The following is a 19,466-nucleotide window of genomic DNA, read 5'->3' on the forward strand; positions in this document are numbered from 1 at the left end:
AAGTTCCCCTTTCATCCATAAGTAGCCACTGTGGGGCTGAACTTCTCGAGATGCCAATTTTTTGTCCTAACTTCTCATGTTGTCCTTTTGCATGTGATCAAGAACCCCCCACCCCCACCCCCGAGCACAATCAAGTCACAAAGGGATGAGCAGGTGGAGGCAAAATGACAGCTTGTGTTGTTACACCAAAGAAATCTTGCTCGGCTACAATACACAGCAGAGTGCTAGCAGGCGTCGTGGCGGTCCCCGTTTCATTATAAGAAGAAGCAAGTGAAGCAGAGCAGATGCCGGAGGTGATAATCTAGCAGAAGAAAGATTACGCCTTTCATCCCAGGACAAAAATAGGTACACTGACGACGTGGCTAAGGGGACTGGCTAGCACGAGGGAGAAAGCACTCACTCACTTGCACCTAGCTGGGACATTCACACCAAGGCATCAAAGCGGCAGAAAGGCAAACTGAGACAGCTGTGCGGCACAGAGAGTTGCTGCGTCTCTTTGAGCAGCCACAAGCAAAGCCGGCATTTCAGCAGCCCAGAGTGTGAGCGAGGCATCCTGACAGAGACCGTTGTAAGCCTCCTGGGATTTAAGCAGGCAGTGTACTCTTTAAAAAAAGAAAAAGAAAAAAGAAAGTGTTTTTCTCTCTTGAACAGTTGTGGCTAGGAATGTGGAGTTTTTGAAAAACAGAAAAATAATCTCTCTCAACACAGCTATCCTGAGATGAAAACACAAGGAATGCATTTAGCCCAGGCTATAGTAAAGACCACAGAAGGGTGCGTTTTGGGTAGCGGTTTTCATCCTTTAAACAAAAGTAATCACACAAGCAAAGAAATGTGCCCACCCACGTTCTATCTGGAGAGACTCCACAGAAATGTTGCCTCTTCCCCTTCCAATAATATGCATGCACAGCTGCCTGTTGAGTACCAATTCATGCAAATGATGGGAAGGTGGCAACTCATGCAGCTTCTTTAGGCCACAGGTACACAGCGGCATCCCCTGCTTGCACATTTACCTGTATTTGGGGGGAAAGGCAATGTGTGCAGCTCCTTCAGTCCAAACACTGCGGTGTACGGTCATGTCATGTCATTTCAATTCAAACATTCCTAAAGGTCAAAGGCCATCCCACATACAGCTTCCTGCATAATGCAGCAGCTGGTACACGTTGAAGGGTGAAATTCCAATTGGAGCACGCTATAAAATTTCTGAGTAAATATTTATGCTTGGGAAGGTTAAGAGACTTGGAGTGCTCTGAGCTCCAGCCTTCTGGGTAGGCAAACTGCAATTTAAGTCTCCTCACAGCGACCTGCCGATGACCTCTATCAGAGTCTGGAGGCAGTTGTGATCGCAAAAGAAAATCAGAGTGAATCATGGGCCTCCACAGAGTATTAAAACAGCACATAAAACAAATGAGATGTTATTAAAACCTCACCACATACCACTGAATCTCCCTTGATCTTTCAAGTTGGTTGGATCTTTTTTCCTGCTGTCATGTTGACCACATACCATTGTCTAAGTCACCATGTGCAGCAAAAATGGCAGAAAGCGTGCAGGAGGGAAGCACATATTCCCTAACCCTGCCAAGGGTGACTCTGCTCTGCCTTTCACATCCCCTTTGGGAAAAAAAATCCTTATAGGAGGATTTGATGGTTAATTTACTGGAAGGTGCTACAGAAACATATTATGTTCTTAGGTCAAGTCCACACGTTCTGCCTTTAGCAATGAGTGACCTGAGTGGCGGACTTGAAGCAGGGGGATGGGAACAAGTGACACATGGATGTGAAGCTCACCTTGGACCAATCACTATCTCTCAACCTAAGCTACTTCACAGATTTATTGTGAGGATAAAATAGGACTAGCTCCTATATGAAGGGTAGTACACAGGTGTAATAGTAATAATTCATTGATGGATTTGTGTCTGTTTGTCAATGCCACAGCCCCAAGACTGTGAAACCTAGACATTTGAAACTTGGATGCATACTAAGGGGACCCCAGGCATGTGCAGCTCAGGGTTATTTGGTTTTGAAAGTGCATTGATTTAAATGTCTAGGTGTGTTTGAAGCCTGAAGTACCATCTGGAGTCACTAGGTAACCCTAACTGACAGATGCATTTGCAATGGATAACTCAAAGCCAGGGGGGAGCACTCTGAGGGACAGAGTAATTTGACTGCCACTTCCCCTACTGCTTTGGGGCAGTTCCCCTCAGGGGAATGGAACAGGGAGACCACTCCCTCGAGGTGCTATAGCAGTGTATTATGGCTGAAGCTGTCCCGAGGGATGCCAGGGGCCACAGCTTCACTTAAAAGGGCAGGCACAATGTGTCCAACTCTGACAAGCTGTGTAACTTTGCTTGAAGGCTTTGCTTTATCAAATTAAGGACTGATCCAACCTGTGCAAAGCTGTGTCCATTTGTTAATAAGAACTATTATGAAGGGGTATGAGCAACCATAAGTCATTATCTCTTCAGATTTTTCTATTGTAGAGAAATTTCCTGGTGTGATAACAGCATCACACATTCTGATTACAGAAGGACGAATTTCATCATACATAAATTAGGATAGGTTCATACACTCCTTGGTTCACTGTCACATGGTCAAATGAAACATGTGAACCAGATGGCCACATATATGGCCAACAGCAATTTATTTTTGTCCGTGTCAATATGTTATTGAAGGAGGTCACGTCTGTTTACATGGAGAAAACTGGTATGTTATGAACTAGCTAGCCCCTTGTGGTAATGTGCACACAATTTCCTTAAATCAAAGATGCTGTCATATCCTGAAATCTAATTAAGGAAATTTGACATAAGGAAAAATAGTGAGGTTACTTTGTGAACAAAATTCAAAATAATTTTAAATTAATTTTAGGTCCCAGTGTTTAGAAGTTCTGACTAGAATCTCTCTTGCTAAGCTAAACTGTCATTATCTGCTCCTTACGAAAAACATCAAGGTAAATGTTTGTTCCTATGTGCCCACCACCAAGGAGGAAAAAAATCAGGGCTTTTAATTACATAACACATTTTCTTACTTTGGTTTTTATAATAGCTGCGGACTCGCATCTCTGCAATGTTAGGGTGTCATGTAAGCGCTTACAGAACTAACCTTTACAGAGCTAACAGTATACAGATGCTGTGACTTCCGGAAGAACAGGCTTGAACGAGAGCATGATTGACATGTTACACTGGAATAATTAAGTTTGTTTTTTTATTTATTTATTACATTTCTATACTGCCCAATAGCCAAGAATTTATCTTGTTGCTAATCATCCCAGAAACCAATTTATTGAAGGGCAGTATGCAAATACGTAAACTGAAGGTGCAATCCAATGCATGTTTAGACGGACAAAACCCCTACAACTCACAGCATGGCTGGCTGGGGAATGCTGGAGCTGGAGAACTTTTTTCAGTCTAAACATGCTAAGTCATAAAACAATTTCTGCACTTGTTTACTATGACCACACAGGGTCTGGAATGTAGGCCTTTCAAACTTCCAGTATGCCACCACTCTGCACCATAGTGTGGCGCACATCTGTTGCTCAGTTTTATTAGCTAGTAGAATTACATAACTGATTTAGATTTGGGGGAGGGGGGTTCTGCTCTTCTTTTTCTATTCCCAAAAGATTGGCCTCCTAAAACACGATCACCCTACTGCTCTTCCTAAAAGAAATAATTGTCATGTTCCTCTGTCGTATATGTTAATACATGTAATTATTCTTGGAACAAAGATATTGCTTAGCATGTTTATGGCTTGCCAGTGCCACATTGTGGAATGCTTATTTTAACTGGCAGTTTACATTTTTTATGACAACAAGATACATTTCAGTCTTAGGAAGCCATTAATAATGCTTTAATCCAATGGAGTCTTATGTCTTATTTAGATTTGCTCAGCACCAGCTGATTTCTTTTCTTGGCTTGCCCTCTCTGAACTTGCCGTGCACGAGACCCAAATCCCAGGGTTTGCAGTGACTCTGTGATGTACTTTGGACTGGGGGAGACACACAACACCAGCAGCAACTTCGCATCACCCCCTAAAGAAAAACGAACAAGACGGACATTGTCAATAAACTGCAAAATGCTGACATGCTGAATTGTTCCAAAGTCAGGAGCAGGACCTTGTCAGTTGGCTCCAGAATCACATTTGAACATAACTGAAATGTAAACATCCAAATCAAGGCATGGAACTTAAAAGGAAAAAAAAAAGCATTCATGTATCTAAGGATTAAACCTTAGTGGTGGAAGCTTTAAGCTTAACTGTGTTTTGTTGTTTTTAGTGGCACTGGTTTCACAAATGTGGTGGGGTGGGTGGGTGATAGCTTAAACGTAAGGCAACTATCGCTTTTTTAAAAAAATAAGAGGGGACTTTACACTGCTTGTTTCTGCAGACAACTTCATACTCTATATTTATTCATAATGTCAATTCCCAGTCCTCACAATCACCCATACTCTATTCTTGCTCATTCAATTCAATGGGGTGTACAGGGTAAGTTTCCCATGGGCTGTACCTAAATGTCTTCCACATCTACACAGAAGTATAGCATCACATTGTCCTGCATCGAGGCTGAGAAATACACACCTTCAGAAACATAAAGGGCACAGTCTTAGGCATATTTGGACAGAAAAAGTCTTCCAACTCCCAACATGTACCCTGTTAATATCATTGCTTATGTTTTTTGCAGTCACCATTTCACATTAGCTGTAGATTTTAAGTGCAATGTGAAAATACTACACAGAGATAAGCTTTTAAAACAATTGTACATTTTTTTAAAAAGTGGAAGAATAATTAAAAGTAGGAATTTCAACTCAATGTTATTATAGCATGCTGTAATCACCAATGGAGTCCTGAAGTAGATGCGTAAGTTTGCTGTTTCGATATGGAACATGAGAACGCTGTTCGGATATGGCTCCAAGAACATCTGCGAGAGCAGACAAGCTGCGGTTAATGAAGGAGGTCTCTCTCAGGACTGATCCGGTCACACCAGACATTCCTAGGACAGTAGAAGAAAACCCATCAGTAAAAAGGAAAGAAAGAGCAAAGCTTCTTCAGCACTTCAGACACCTGAATGTACAAAAGGGGAACAAGACAGCACATTCAGTTCAAGGCAACGTGTCTATTTGCTTGCTTGCTTGTTTATTTATTTATTTATTAAATTACATTTATATCCCGCCTTTTTTCTTCTTGCAGGGAACCCAAGGTGACTTACGAAGTCCTCTTCCTCTCCCTTTTATCCTTACACCAAAGAAATGAACACGTGCCTTGGAACAAATGGTCTTGAAATATTTTCTGGCTTTCCATAAAAACGCAAGAGGCAGCTCAACTCTTGCTATACATTCCATACAGCGTGAAAGTGGAGAATCCCTTTTAGGGTCATTTTCCAGTTCACTGCATGATTGTCCAGCTGGTACAACAGAAGAAATACAAAGTTTCAAAATAGAGACTGAGCACAAAACTTATTAGTGACAAAGTGAAACAATCTTTCCTCCCTATGAAAACTTCCAAGAATATTTTAAAATTTGGACCGATACATAAAAGACACGCCCAAAAAGAAAAAAGAAAGGAAAAGAAAAAAGAAAGCCAAGTCTTGAGTCCTTATTAGCTTCTGTTTTCCACTATTTTATTAAGTGTTTCCAGAATGATTTTTGGGCTGTTGGAGGTATATGATCCACCGTTCCTTTATTTATGAAAGTGATAAATGGAAAGCAGACTTCCATGCATTGGATATATTTTGCAGTCCCTCATACCAGTCTATTGTGATGAGTCAGTCTTTCTGAGAGTGCAGCTTTCCGTATTTTGGCAAACCAGCCTTTTATCAAACATTCAGAACTTGCTTTCCAGTGCTATGCAACTTCCAAGCGTGCAGCCATTAACAAAAACATGATTACCTCACCGTGTACTCAATTACCCTATACAGAGTCCGCCCTGGATAGGAGCGCTAGGAGGGGGTCAGAGACAATAATACACGCCACTAAATCCAATATAATTCAAAAAACTGCAGCCCAGAAGGTCTGTACTTGGAACAACCTCACCACATACAGAAAAGTGTTCCTACACCTCTCTACACCTCCACAACCTCTCCAGCACTGCAAGGGATAGGAAGGTGTCCTTATGGTGTAGCTTGACCATGTCAACTTCATTTCATTTGAATGCACATTTACATAAGAACATAAGAAGAGCTGGATCAGACCAAGGGTCCATCTAGTCCAGCACTCTGTTCACACAGCGGCCAAGCAGCTGTTGACCCAGGGCCCACAAGCGGAACATGGTTCAACAGCATCCTCCCACCCATGTTCCCCAGCAACGTGAGGAAAACCCACTGACAACTATTATTATTAATAATACTTATTTATATAGTGCCATCAATTTTCATGGTGCTGTACAGAACAAAATAAAACAGAATACAAAACACCCTGCCGTATGGCTTACATTCTAAAATCACAGTAACAAACAAACAGGGAGGGAAAAGGCCAACCAGCATGGAGGACAATAAAACAAATCATAAAAACTAATGCAACTTTGATATGACATAGATAACAGTCGCACAATTTCACGATGGATTCAGATGAAAGATTCCACCTGGAAGAGCTGATGTGGTAAAAGTGATTTTACACCCAGCAAAAAGCAACATGAGAATTAGGACACCTTCTTAATGCCTCTGCTTTAAGAAAATGATGTGTTAAAGACTGCTCACAGGGTTAAACATTTCATTGTCTTCAGTGAAGTCCTTCTGAAATTTATGCAATCCTAATCAAGAGCAGAATTTAGGCTGCAATGCTAAGCACACTTATTTGAGAGTGACCGCTCTAAATACAGTTGGATTTAATTCTCAGTAAACATGCTTAGGATTGCTGTGTTAACCTTTTTAATATGTAAAAAGTTAGCCAAGACAAATTAACGTTAATCATCACAGCTCATTAAAGATACTGAGTGGTACCACCTGGAGATCTGGTCTTTCAAAAGAACAGACCATCAAAAGTTTGCCCTCGGTGAACAATAGAAATATGCAGTACAGCTCAACTGCATATGGGCTAAAAAAATGTCTAACACCCACAACAAATAAAATATGTATCTTTAAAAGGGTTATTTAAAAAATAAAGTTAACAGTGACCAGGGAAACGAACTCTTGGCAGCAATGTAAAGGGCTCTTTCATAACACGGGTTCAGTTTTCAAAACATTATTTCTGGAATGTTACGTTTGACTGAGTGGCTTTTCTTGGTAAAGAAACTTGTCCTTTAGGAAATAAATAGTCAGGTTCCTGAAAGTACTGTGTTTGAAGAGAAGAAAAGCAGTTGGCCGGGGGAGTAGGGGAGGGTCCCAAAGAAAACAGGAAATTATTTACATGATTCCTCCTGGTATTGTATTTCACAAAGAGGCTGAAGAAGGCACACTTGAATTATGACCAGTTTGACAAACATTTGATGAATTGAAACAATTTGTGCACTTTAAGCTATCTTAAACTGCAGGTATTCCTAGGTGGTTTAGCACTGGAAAAGGAAGACCTATTACCAATAGCCTGAACAAACCTAGCTGGGCATCAAGGTTCAGAGAGGAATTGGAAAGCCTATTTATTTATTTATTTATTTATTTATTTAAAATATTTATATCCCGCCCTATATCACTAAGATCTCAGGGCGGCGTACAGATAAAAACATACATTATTTGGCACTCTGCAAACCAAACCTTGAGTATCTAGTTTCTCCAAAGGGCTCCCTCCACCTTGACGCCTCAAGGTGAGTTCAGCTCGGGGGCTGGGCACATCAGGTATAGGCATAGCAAACCCATTCAGAAAGTGACTGTCCTCACACAGTGAACCAGCGCCACCCACCAACAAGAGGGAGACATCAGAAGGCTTGGGGGGAACTTGAGATTTGTAGAAATACCAGAAATCTTTAGAAAAGAAACAAAAGAGCCTAAGAAGGTGCTCCAATCCCACAAGACAGCGCAATGAAGAGTGAACATGCTCAGTAGCCATGGAATGCTAACTGACTGGGGTGGGGACAGAAAACCAGTAAGGGGTGGAATGAAATGGAGTATCCTGGGAGAAGATACGGCTGATTGAAGAGGAGCACACCACACTGCAAAGCTCTGTGAAGGGCCTCACTTGCCCATATAAAAGCCGGTAGCCAAGGTTCTGGTACGTTCCAGTATTACCAAGAAACAGAACTCAAATCAAATCTATGCAGACCCGAACAAACCTGTTTGTCAGTGGCTAGTTCATGGGGCACTGGGCAAGGCAATTATTCTCTCAGCATATCAGAAAGTAAAAGGATGTACTTTGCGTTGGCTCCCATCCTAAGATTATTAGGGTGGGAGCCAACACAGAGTACACCCATTTACATTTTCATATGCTAAGGGAATGACTGCCATCTCTTCTCACAGAGAAAAAATAAGATGATGCACTCAGGAACACTGCTGCAGTGAGAGCCAAATCTACCCTCCATCCATGATGGAAATGGGCTGCTCCCAAGGATGTCATGGGTGTTCCCAAGGTTGTCACACTCTGCTCAGGGATGCCATCTTGGCAACGAAGAGCCCCTCCCTCCTCTCACATTCTATTCTACCAATGGATGGGCATTTTACTAGTGGACAAAATAAGGACTACTTTGATCTAAAACAGGTCTAGTGATTGGGGGCAAGCTATCATGCAATATGACACCAGCATTCCATAAGTAACTAAATAGTCAATACTGAGAGTGCAATCAGGGAATATATGGTACTTGGCACCCTCTCAAGGACTGAGGGAAAATCAGTACACTGTGATAGTTATGCTTCAACAGATGCACGGAAGGTTGAGGAAGAGGGGTAGTTAAAGCAAATTGGCTACTCTGGCTTAAGAAGAAGCATACCGAAAGGCATTTTAATGAGAGACAGGAATTTTAATTAAAATTAAGTTTGAAGAGGGGGTGGGGTGGAGCTTTGTCAATAAAATTTAGGAGACACACTTGCAGCTCTGAGCTTTTGAAGAATAAGCACTGCCTGGATCTTAAGTAACCAATCTCAGCACACTGGACAGGCATTAACAATTTGACCTCATAGAATCACAGAACAGTAGAGTTGGAAGGGGCCTATAAGGCCAACGAGTCCAACCCCCTGCTCAATGCAGGAATCCACCTTAAAGCATATGTTTCTGGTGTGGTCCTTGGAGCTGTACACATTGCACAGGCAGATTGCACTTACCAACACATTCACTCCCAGCCAAATCCACCAGTTGAAGTTTTGTTCTCATTCGCTTCAGCTTCTCCATAGATTCACTAACAGTCTGTGCTGGCAAAGAGGTTCTGGCAGGAAAAGGGGGCTTGTCATCTTTCATTGAGTGGGGAGAAGTGAAGAAATGTTCTTGACCCAGCTTTTGACTAGAATGGTCGCCTGCCCAGAGACTAGCTGGAAGACAGAAAGAAAAACACAGAGGGCAGTTTATTTCCAAACCCACTACAACAAAGTAAGACACACAGGAGGGTTGCGTTAGTTCAGCAGAATTTCTGGGCTAGGATCAAGGATGGACCCAGATGATCAAGTGAACACTTTTCCAAGTGGTTCTTATAGAGTTGATTGGCTCTGACTGTACGCAGTTCTGCTAGCAGAGTAGCACTCTGGGGCAAGGAAGGGGTTTCGTGACATCACAATATCCGCCAACAAGCACCCTCCACAGGGAACATTTCTCCACTCCCAACTCAAAGCTGCAGAACCATTAATTTCTTTTAGATGCATCAAACGGGAAGAAATGTATGTTCATATAGCAGTGATCTATAGCCACCATTCATAAACCTTGATGGAATTTCTCTTCTTCTTTTTTTACAACACACCTGTCTTTTTTTACAACACACCAAGATAAAGACAGTCCCTAACACCAACTAGGAGTCTCCTAGTTAGTATTATATTTGAAATGTCAGCAGGACTGGCCCTTGCTTAGATTCTCGTTATTGTAGGATGTACCATCGATGCAAAAGGCCTTCTCAGCTGTGTACCTGATTCTATGAAATTCACTACTTGCGTCCATGCATGCAAGGTTTTTAGAAAGAAATAAGGTGCTTTTTTCTTTTAAACATTTACAACATTTTATGCATCTTTTCCATTACTAATTTCTATCATTTTGCTAGCTCACGCTCAAGCGGTTTTGATTTGGTATTGGTTTGGTAGTTTAAAATAAGACTTTATGATGTTTCTGTTTCTGTAACGTATTTCCTATAGGGATAACCCATCTAGATCTTTGACTTAAGTAGTTGGGGTATAAATTTAACAAACCCAACCTAACTTAAACCTAGCAAAACAACATGAGTTAGCCAAGAAGGATTGTCCTCGCATCAATCCCAGAGTTATTCCTAGGTAGTGGTTCTCAGGTTTCCTTCAGCCTGAATTAAAACAATGGAAAATAGTGGCAGTGAATTCCAACTTGGAATCCACTTCCAGCATCACACAAACTAGTTGAGTACATTTCTGATGTGGTTTAATGGCCTTGTAGGCCCCTTCCAACTCTGCTATTCTATGGTTCTATGATATGCTGAAGTGAAAGCAAAGCAATGGTTGTGGCTTCCATAGTGACCTTAGAAGCTACTTACCAAACAAGCTACTTACCAAAGTCATCACCCAAGACAGCCTTTGTGGTTATAGTCAAGGTTACCACGAGATGAGAACGAGAGGAATGAGCGTGTACAAGTGTTGGGTGTTTGACCCTCAATTGTAGGCCCTTATTAACTAGCTCCAAGAACTCCACAGCATCTTCCACAGGCCTTGCAAAAAAGAATGCTTTAGTGGAATTAAAAACAAAACAAAAACATCACTGCAATTTAGGCATGACTGCAGATCTGCTCACTTTTCCTGCCCCTCTGCTCTAATCCTGTTCTCAGTGTTGCTTCCACTTTCGTTTCACCTAGAGAAGGGATGATTGCGGTATTCAAATGTTGTTGGACTACAACTGCCATCTTCCCTGATCGTTGCTTATGCTGGCTAGGACTGGTAGGAGCCCAACAATATCTGGAAGAACTTAGATTTCCCCACCCCTGATCCAGCATCTACAGTTATTTTCAAAAAATATTCTGGGGGTCATACGGTTAACAAAATATATTCTGGAAGGGGCCATTTGTCGGGGATGCTGTATAGCATCCTGCATGGCAGATTCTGTATTGAGCAGGGGATTGTACTCTAGATGACCTCCAAAGATCACTCCAACTTTATGATGCTATCAGATAGGAGAATGCAATCAATATGGAAGCCTCAAGAACAAACTGCTCAGTGTGCACAGCTTCTAAGGGGAAAGTACAACATCAAGACATGGTTCAAATGTAACACCAATACATGGGTTAAACAATTCCATGCAGCCCTGCCAACATGAATTGGCAGGGCTGCATGGAAGCAAGCAAGCACACTGCCTTTCGCCTGCTCACCATTTCCACTTTGGACCTGCTTCCCAAAACAAACCAGGAATGCCGTGTTCCTAGTCTGTTAGTCCAAACCTGGCACTCTGGGTTGTTGAGGGTTGGCCAATGTATGATTTTAACTCAACAACAAACCATGGGTTCAATCTCTGGGTTGTATGACCCTCAACAACCCAGAGTGCCAGGTTTGGATGTCACAACTTACAACCCAGGAACAGGGCATTCCAGGGTTGTTTTGGAAAGCAGATGTAAAGCGGAAGCTGCAAGTTGGCAGGAAGCAGCATGCACTCTCACGCTCAGCCCCAACAAGCCATGGAGTGTTATGTGTGAACTGGGCCAATTTCTCTCTTAGCTACCCTGACAAAGGGGAAGAGGGAAAAGGAAACACACTTCAAGGGGTTTCCATGCTTTATATGTGTATAAGCAAATTGATTACAGATGAAACTTTATTCAAAATCCCAGTAGCTTACTTTAGACTTTGGAAAGTAAGGGTGGCCAAGCAGCATGGTTTCCTTATTTGATTTTGTTTTTCATTGTTAATCTTTCATGTATAAATTGTTAATATTGTATGTTTATTAATAACCCCTTTAAATGTATTGAATTTAAGACATACATTCTATATAAACATTTTTTTAAGGAGTGCATTTCTTCCCTTTTTTTAAAAAAAAAAACCTCTAAAAAATAAAATTAAAAAAGACCACAATAAAAGCACAGCCTCCCAAACAATTGAAAGGAGAGGAAAAGGAATCTTGCTTCTGCTAGTTTGCAACACATTTCTCCCTCTGTAAAATTTCAGAGGACCAGTGACTTACTTGGGTAGATCCAGAATGATAGTGCAAGCCTCTGGGATTTCAGATATTAGCCAGAAATAGCTTAATCGGGGAAATGGACTGCAAAGAGAACATTGTGGTTTGGATGCGTAGAATTGGGATAGGCTGCTTTGTTGAAAATTATAGGGAATGCACTACTATTTCTGGTATTTGCTGAGGTAAATTAGTTTTATCTGATGGTAACTGCCACCTTTCCTTACATTACACAAGAGATACGCTGCAGATTCTCCTACGGTCTTAGTGAGTGCTAGCCACTGCTTTTCAGCTAACAAGAAATAAATTCAGAAGCTATTTCTTGGTAAAGCAGTCCAAGAAGTAGGAGTGTAACATCAGGCCAGTTCCTACAAACTGCGGTGTTAAAATATGACAAAAATTCAACAATGTTTGCTCAGTCTCATTTTAGCTTAATCTTCCCAACTCAAATTAAAGAGTACAGTTGACAATATAAAAAACAAAAAAACAAGGCTCAGAATCTGATTTCCCCCTTCTACCTCGAAATGAAACATCCATTTATTAATCTAAAATTGGTTTATATTACACTGAATTCTAAACATTTGTTCAAAATCCACTGCACCTAGATTATTAAATTTAAGCAACATTAAAACCCTGACTGTGGAAAGAGTAATTTTAGTTTCTCTGTGGTCCCCACTTTTTTGTGGGGTGATCAGTGTATACAGAATATAAAGCCAGACAGAGAGAATTAAAAGTCTGTTCAACCCTCCAGCACATTTGGTATATTTTTAAATCAAGATTTTTTCTGGCAATAATTGAAAACCACATAAACAAAGCTCAAGTGGTTTGCTTATGTTAGTGAAACCCACAGACAAAAATACAGTCTTAAATTATCTCCTTTGTGGATGTAGTATATTATAGTTTACGAAGGAAATAAAAGACTTGTTGTGTCTGACTTCCAGTCATTCCCCCTCCCCACTCCAAACAGTAGAAGAAATGCTTGTGTTGCGCATTGTGACTACAAGAGTTGAAGGGGGTGGGGAAAGCAACCCTCATTTCCACTGGGAATAGAAAGAGTTATTAGTTTCTGTGGAATTTTAGCATAAGAAATCGTCTTTAAAGAAACGTCAACAACAAATCCCCTCAAAAGTTTTCGAATTTTCTACTATAGAAAGTTTCCAAGTATAGGCAAAGCTACAATATGTTTCCCTCAACATAAGGCAAATAAATTGAGATTTCCAACACCCTGTAAACCTTTTGCTTGCAAGAGAGCACCAGGTGGGGGAGAACATTCGGAAGACATGTTTAATGTGCAAAAATAATGGGTAAAAGTTACATTGTGGTGATTGATGGTAATAAGTCACAAATCAATATGAAAAGCAAGCCGATATGAATAATGTTAAAGGTTAACATTTTTTGGCACTGGAGCAAGCTTTACAACTCCTCTGTTGTCATTTCTTGCCAAAAAAGGTGGTCATGAACACACCTGAGTACTTACTCATAGGTAAGAAGTGGAATGTCACTCTTTCCTTCCTTATTTGTGATGATATCCCTTTTGACACCACTTGTTCTACCAGAGTTGTCTTTGGCCAGAAGATCAAAAACTTCATTGTTATACACTTCTACAACAGACACCTCAACCCAATGGCTTCCTAGTGGCTTTTCTGAAAGAAGCCTGGAGAAAAAAAGTGGCTTAAGAGACTGAAGCAAAACCCTAAGTAAACAATGGTGGTGATCCAGGAGGCTATTACAATTTGACTGAAGTGCTTATCTAAATACCCACAATCTGTAACCCTGAGCATTCACTTTTCTGGAAAACAAAACAAAACCCTGGGCTCTTTCAAAATTTGACCCAGCTCCTACTGTTGTGGCCTTGATATTTCAGAGCAGTCCTGTTGACTGTACACTCCAATTTCACAGAGTCCTAGAAAATGTCATGAATACATTCTCTCTTCCCCAAGCAATAACTGTGCAAAAAGCATAGCTTGAAAAGGAAAACAGGCTTGCTGATTAAAGCAGCAAGCAGGGGTGCAAGACATGGTAAGATTCACATTTGTAACACTTAAAAATGTAGCATAGTGTTTTCCAAATGGTGGGCCAGTATCCAGCAGGAAGTTGCTGATGGGTCACCAGGCTACTGTAGGCAGCACAGAAAAAGCAAAATTCTGCAAGGTGGAAACGATGCACTCCCCTGAAGATGGGGGGCCAATTCTTCCTCCAAATGCCAAATAACCAACTGTGTGTGACAATGGTGCCCAACACACAACACAATAACCAATGGTTGTTCAAATAATAAACTCTGCACACTTTTGGTTATTTGCAATGGTTATTTCGGCCAAATAACCAACCGTGGTGTGAAAAAGTCCTGACAGACCACACAATAGCCTACCATTAACAAATTAACCCACCATTGGTTATCGTGTCGTCTGAACTCAGTCACTATTTCATAAGGACTTACCTGACTCTTAGAATTTCTGCAATGACAAATGTGAATATTTTTATGATGAAAAGTGGTCTATAAATAATTTAAATAAATAATAAATAAAATAAATATCTATACCAGCCAGTTTTTGCACAATTGAACAGAGAACATATTGCTAGCAGGCCACGAAGTTTGCACCTAAATATTGTATTCTGTCTTAATTAGTTTGAATTTTAGTACCATAGAAATAATAACTTTCACTTTTATCAGAACATATTTGATCAGATCCAAAAATGCTCTTCTGAGAATGGAAGGCCTCTTCCATGAACGAGAAGGCTTTTCCTGAATTAATGCTAGATCCTTCTGTGAGAAAACAAAATTGAAACCAAGCAGTGAACTTCTATTAGCACAAGGCATTGTGAAATCTCTTGCACAAGGTTTGCTGGTACAATATCATGCACAACCTCTTAGGGTGCATGCTAGCCCAAGACATTGTGCAGTCTCATGCAGAAAACCTCACACAACATTTAGAGATGTGTTCTTGAGATAAGTCCATGTTGTGAGAGCTTCAGCTATTGGGCGGTATAAAAATGTAATAAATAAATAAATAAATAAATAAATAGTGAAAAGCCTTCTGCTAGCTCTTGCACAACAGTTTGCAGTACAGCACTAACCCATTATCTTTTTGTAATATACGTTTCAGCTGATTTCTGCACAAGTTCAGTTATTCACTAGTTTCCACTGACAGAAACTTGCTTCCAGTTTTACTCCTATTAATCTTGAAGGCTCATGGCCATTTCGAAATCTTAGTGTTTTAATCAGTATCTGAAGGGGCAGGCAGCTGCGTGTGTGCACATCTGGCATTATTATTTTTAAAAAGTCTGCTCCCCAAATTCAAAGAACAGCCTCATAATTGTAAAAGGAGGAAGCTCATATGTACAGTGAATGCACAAAGCATTGATTGAGAGCCACAAAGAACAATAAGGGAGGAGAGAAAATGTCAGATATTTCAACAGAGATGGGATTGGGCAGAAATACTATGCCAGAAATACTATGAAATGAGAATTGTATACATGGAAATAGCAACAATTTGTTGTCAAATGAGTTTATCTATGCATATTGATCATTGGATCAAATATACACATTGGTGTTTTCTGAATGGGCTTTCACAATTAATCAAAATTAAAATGCCACAATAAATATTAAAATTAAGAACATAAGAAGTGCCCTGCTGGATCAGACCAAGGGTCCATCTAGTCCAACATTCTGTTCACACAGTGGCCAACCAGCTGTTGATTAGGGACCCACAAGCAGGACATGGTGCAATAACACACACACACACCCATGTTCCCTACCAACTGGTGCATATAGGCTTACTGCCTCTTATACTGGAGGTCACACAGAGCCATAAGGATCAGTAGCCTTTGCCTCTAGGAATTTATCCAACCCCCTTTTGAAACCATCCAGATTAGTGACCAGCCCTACATCTTGTGGTAGCAAATTCCATATTTTAACTATGCACTGTGTGAAGAAGTCTTTCCTTTTATCTGTCCTGAATCTCCCATGTTCCATCCATTTGATTCTTCCTTTCTATGGTTTACTCAGAACTGAGATCCAGTACAGAAAACGTGTTGATGATCCCTTCTGTCATCAGACTGATAACCACAACGGAGCAGGCATTCTCATAATGGCCTCTAAGTTGTTGAACAAGATGCCGGCTGAGACTGGGCAGGTTTGGGAACTTGCCTCTTTTAGACGAATTGTAAAACCTTTCTTTTTAGACACTTTTTTCAGGTAATGTGCTTTTTGGGGTGCTTTTTTAATTTATTGGGTGCTCTTGGCTTTTTCTGCTTCCTTCATCTTGATTGCAACTACTGTACCTCACTTTGAGAAGCTTTGTGTTGAGAGGCAAGTAATACTCTGTCAAAAAATTGAAATAAATAAATACTGTAATTCAGTGTTATCAATACCTGAATACCTCTTCGGCGGCTCTAGGAATAATTCCCAACTCTGGCTCATCTTCCATGGGGAAAACGGAATTATCTTCAAGCTGCTGGCCCAACATTGTGTATGTTTTTCCGCTCCCAGTCTGCCCGTAAGCCATAATGCACACGTTGTATCTGCAAATCAGGACGGTGGATTCTTAAAGGCAATAGCTACTAACGATCAAAGTCAGAAGTCTTGGGGAAGAAAAGTACTTCCCTAATTTTCTAATAACTCCACATAATATAATGTAATGGAAGACTGTTATTCGAACACGACAACTCCTTAACACCCCCGTTCCTCCCTTTTATTCCCCTAAAAATTCTACAATGCGGGGGAGGGGGGAGCAGTCCAGAGAGTTCATCAGCACTTGGCATGGGCAGGCAGAATCACCTCCCCCTTCCCTCCTCCTAAGCAGGAAACAGGAAGGGGGGAATGCAAAAAGTAGAAGAGGGGAGGACCGAGGCAAAGTCAGATTACTGCTACAGAGGGCAGTGCTTTTTCTTTTCCTACCTGCAGTCCATATTTTACTTCTGACCATTGAGATGAAGGCAAGCTATAGGTCCAATCCAGCAGGTACAAGCTTGTACTTGGTTCTGCAGGGATCCCTGTAGGGATGGCTTGCAGCTGGTGAACAGTGCCAGCTTAAGTCTGTTAGTGCCCCTGGGCAAGCAATACTTTTGGAGACTCCTGAGAGCAGGAATCAATCTCTGTATTCTCAGGAGCCATTCTCTTCTTTAGACTGTGGCCTGGTGACTGGAAGTACAATTGCTTCACAACCTGACTTCTTCTCAGATGGCCAGGCTCAGTAATGAAGTTAACCTTGCTTAGCCATCAGGGTTGCACAATTGACTGGGGCATTGCACTTCCTCTCTCACAAACTCAAACACACATGCTCAGGCAGCTGCAGCTATCTTGCACATGAGACTCCACAATCTCGCACATTTTTTTTTAAAAAAAATCAGTCTTGTTTCCTTTCAAATGAAACAAAACGTTGGTTTTCCTTCAAATGAAACAATCTTTGTAACAAGAACATGACATTTGAGAAAGTTGCCAGGGTTTCCAGCACTTTCATCTTGATGTTCAGCTGAAAAGACGCCCAGCATGGTTAACATGAGTTCAATAAAAACAAGACAGTCCCTGCCGGCAGTCCTCCCTGCATACATCCAAACTGCCGCAATGCAAAAGGGAAAAGGGATGGGGAGGGAAGAGGGAAAAAGGCAGACATGGATTAAATAGTAGTTCTTATAATGAATGATAAGCTGGTATGGAGACAGTCCATAGAGAGGAGGCACATGATGGAGCTGGCCTTTCGGTAAAACTGATAGAATGGCCCTGCTTCCCATTTCCCTCTGCTGCAGCCTGACAAAATGGTTGCAACTTGGTCATTGCTGAGGGAGGGAAGGCCGAGTGGAGTTAGTCTTTTAGCAGAACTGCATTACAGATATGCATTCAACCCAAATTGCAAGGCCCAGCTAAGCATTTAATGGGCTTGCCTCTTTAGACACCTCCTGGCAGTGTTCTAGGAAGCCCACTGACACAGCTGAAGAGCATAACAGCATATTGCGCAGGGGGGGGGGGGAAGACCACATGACTATTCAGATAAAATAACACAAGCAGCCTCACTGGAAGATCCAGGCATGGGAAAAGGACAAGAAACTGTGCAGCGCATTGCAGACCAAGACTCAATATTTCTGAAGGTTCACTAAACAGATTCCACAGAATACTCATGGTCTTCTCTGCTGTCAAGGAGGCTAGACAGTATTTGAAGGGGGGAAAGGAAAGAAAAAAGTGATGCCTAGTATGCTCCATTGTTCATTTGGACTGGCTTGGGAATGATTGCTGCCTACATTTGTATTTGGTAGAAGAGGGAGGAAGCCAAGATTTAATTGAAGATCTGGAAGGAGCCGCCACACCCAACGCAACTATAGTCCAAATGGGTGAGCTGCTGGTGATTGTCTAGTATATGATGCCAGCCTTCAAGTACACCTAGTTTGGCTTACATTTCTAGTGAGGAGACATTCACCAATGTTTTTGTAAGGTTTTCAGCTTTCTGGCTTGTGTGAAGTGCCTACACACACACACACACACACACACACACACACACAGAGAGAGAGAGAGAAAGAGAGAGAGAGAGAGAGATTGAGAGAGAGAGGAAGCTCTCCTCTTCAGACAGGCACTCCCTGCGTGTTGATGGCAACACACGCAACAAAGGAGCGGGCTGGGGCTAGTGCACTCTCTCTCTCCACATATTGAGCATAACCAGAAAGGGAATGCCTGAATAGGCCTTTAGTCTCTCATACTACAGAAGGGGCAGGTAACTGCAAAGTCAAAATGTTGTGTCTGTTCCATATTTTATAGAAGGAAGGCTGATCAAAAACACGGACGGTACAGGGAGCTCATCTTTTCCAGACCCACAATCTGCTTTTGTTTAAATAGTGTATCCCGAAAAGGCACGAAGTATTTTTGTTTCTAACAACAGAACATTTCCTGTAGGGCTGAGAAAAAGTCATGTTTCAGGGCCGGAATTTTAAACAGAAGCTGGTTTAAGGCAAAAGATGCACACCAATTGCACTGGAGTTGGTAGAAAGCCTGATTATTTGTATGGGGAACGGGGGAATCTGAATCTGCAGAAGAATAGTGAATACCTTCTTGTTTCCTCCCCATCACAAGATGCAACATTTTTTAAATGCTAACAGAAAGAGGCAACATTGCTATAATGATTCCTACTAGCGGTCACTGTATTACTATGGTCTTGTTCCTGCGTATGGTCTTTAATTCACAATAGTTTTTAAAGTGCCATACTATCATCCAGGATAAAAGACTCCTACTTCTGCAGGAGGTGTAATGTGTTCTTAGTAGGTTTTGTGGTGTGTTATGTTTTAAAGAAACAGTCTCCCCCGACCCACCCCACTTGA

General features: G+C 41.3%; 1 protein-coding gene across 1 annotated transcript in view; it reads right to left on the minus strand.

Annotated features, from left to right (window-relative positions):
- Positions 1–3,451: 3,451 nt before the first annotated feature.
- Positions 3,452–19,466, minus strand: part of KIF25 (kinesin family member 25) — a 51,687-nt gene continuing 35,672 nt past the window's right edge. The window contains exons 10-15 of the mRNA XM_063125668.1: positions 16,536–16,685; positions 13,642–13,818; positions 10,562–10,716; positions 9,167–9,370; positions 4,823–4,978; positions 3,452–4,021 (exon numbers count right to left, since the gene is read on the minus strand). Of these exons, the coding sequence (XP_062981738.1) occupies positions 3,864–4,021; positions 4,823–4,978; positions 9,167–9,370; positions 10,562–10,716; positions 13,642–13,818; positions 16,536–16,685 (1,000 nt within the window). The 3' untranslated portion in view covers positions 3,452–3,863. The remainder of the gene's footprint in view (positions 4,022–4,822; positions 4,979–9,166; positions 9,371–10,561; positions 10,717–13,641; positions 13,819–16,535; positions 16,686–19,466) is intronic.

This window comes from Elgaria multicarinata, chromosome 4, assembly GCF_023053635.1.
Source record: "Elgaria multicarinata webbii isolate HBS135686 ecotype San Diego chromosome 4, rElgMul1.1.pri, whole genome shotgun sequence".
Lineage (NCBI taxonomy): Eukaryota > Metazoa > Chordata > Lepidosauria > Squamata > Anguidae > Elgaria > Elgaria multicarinata.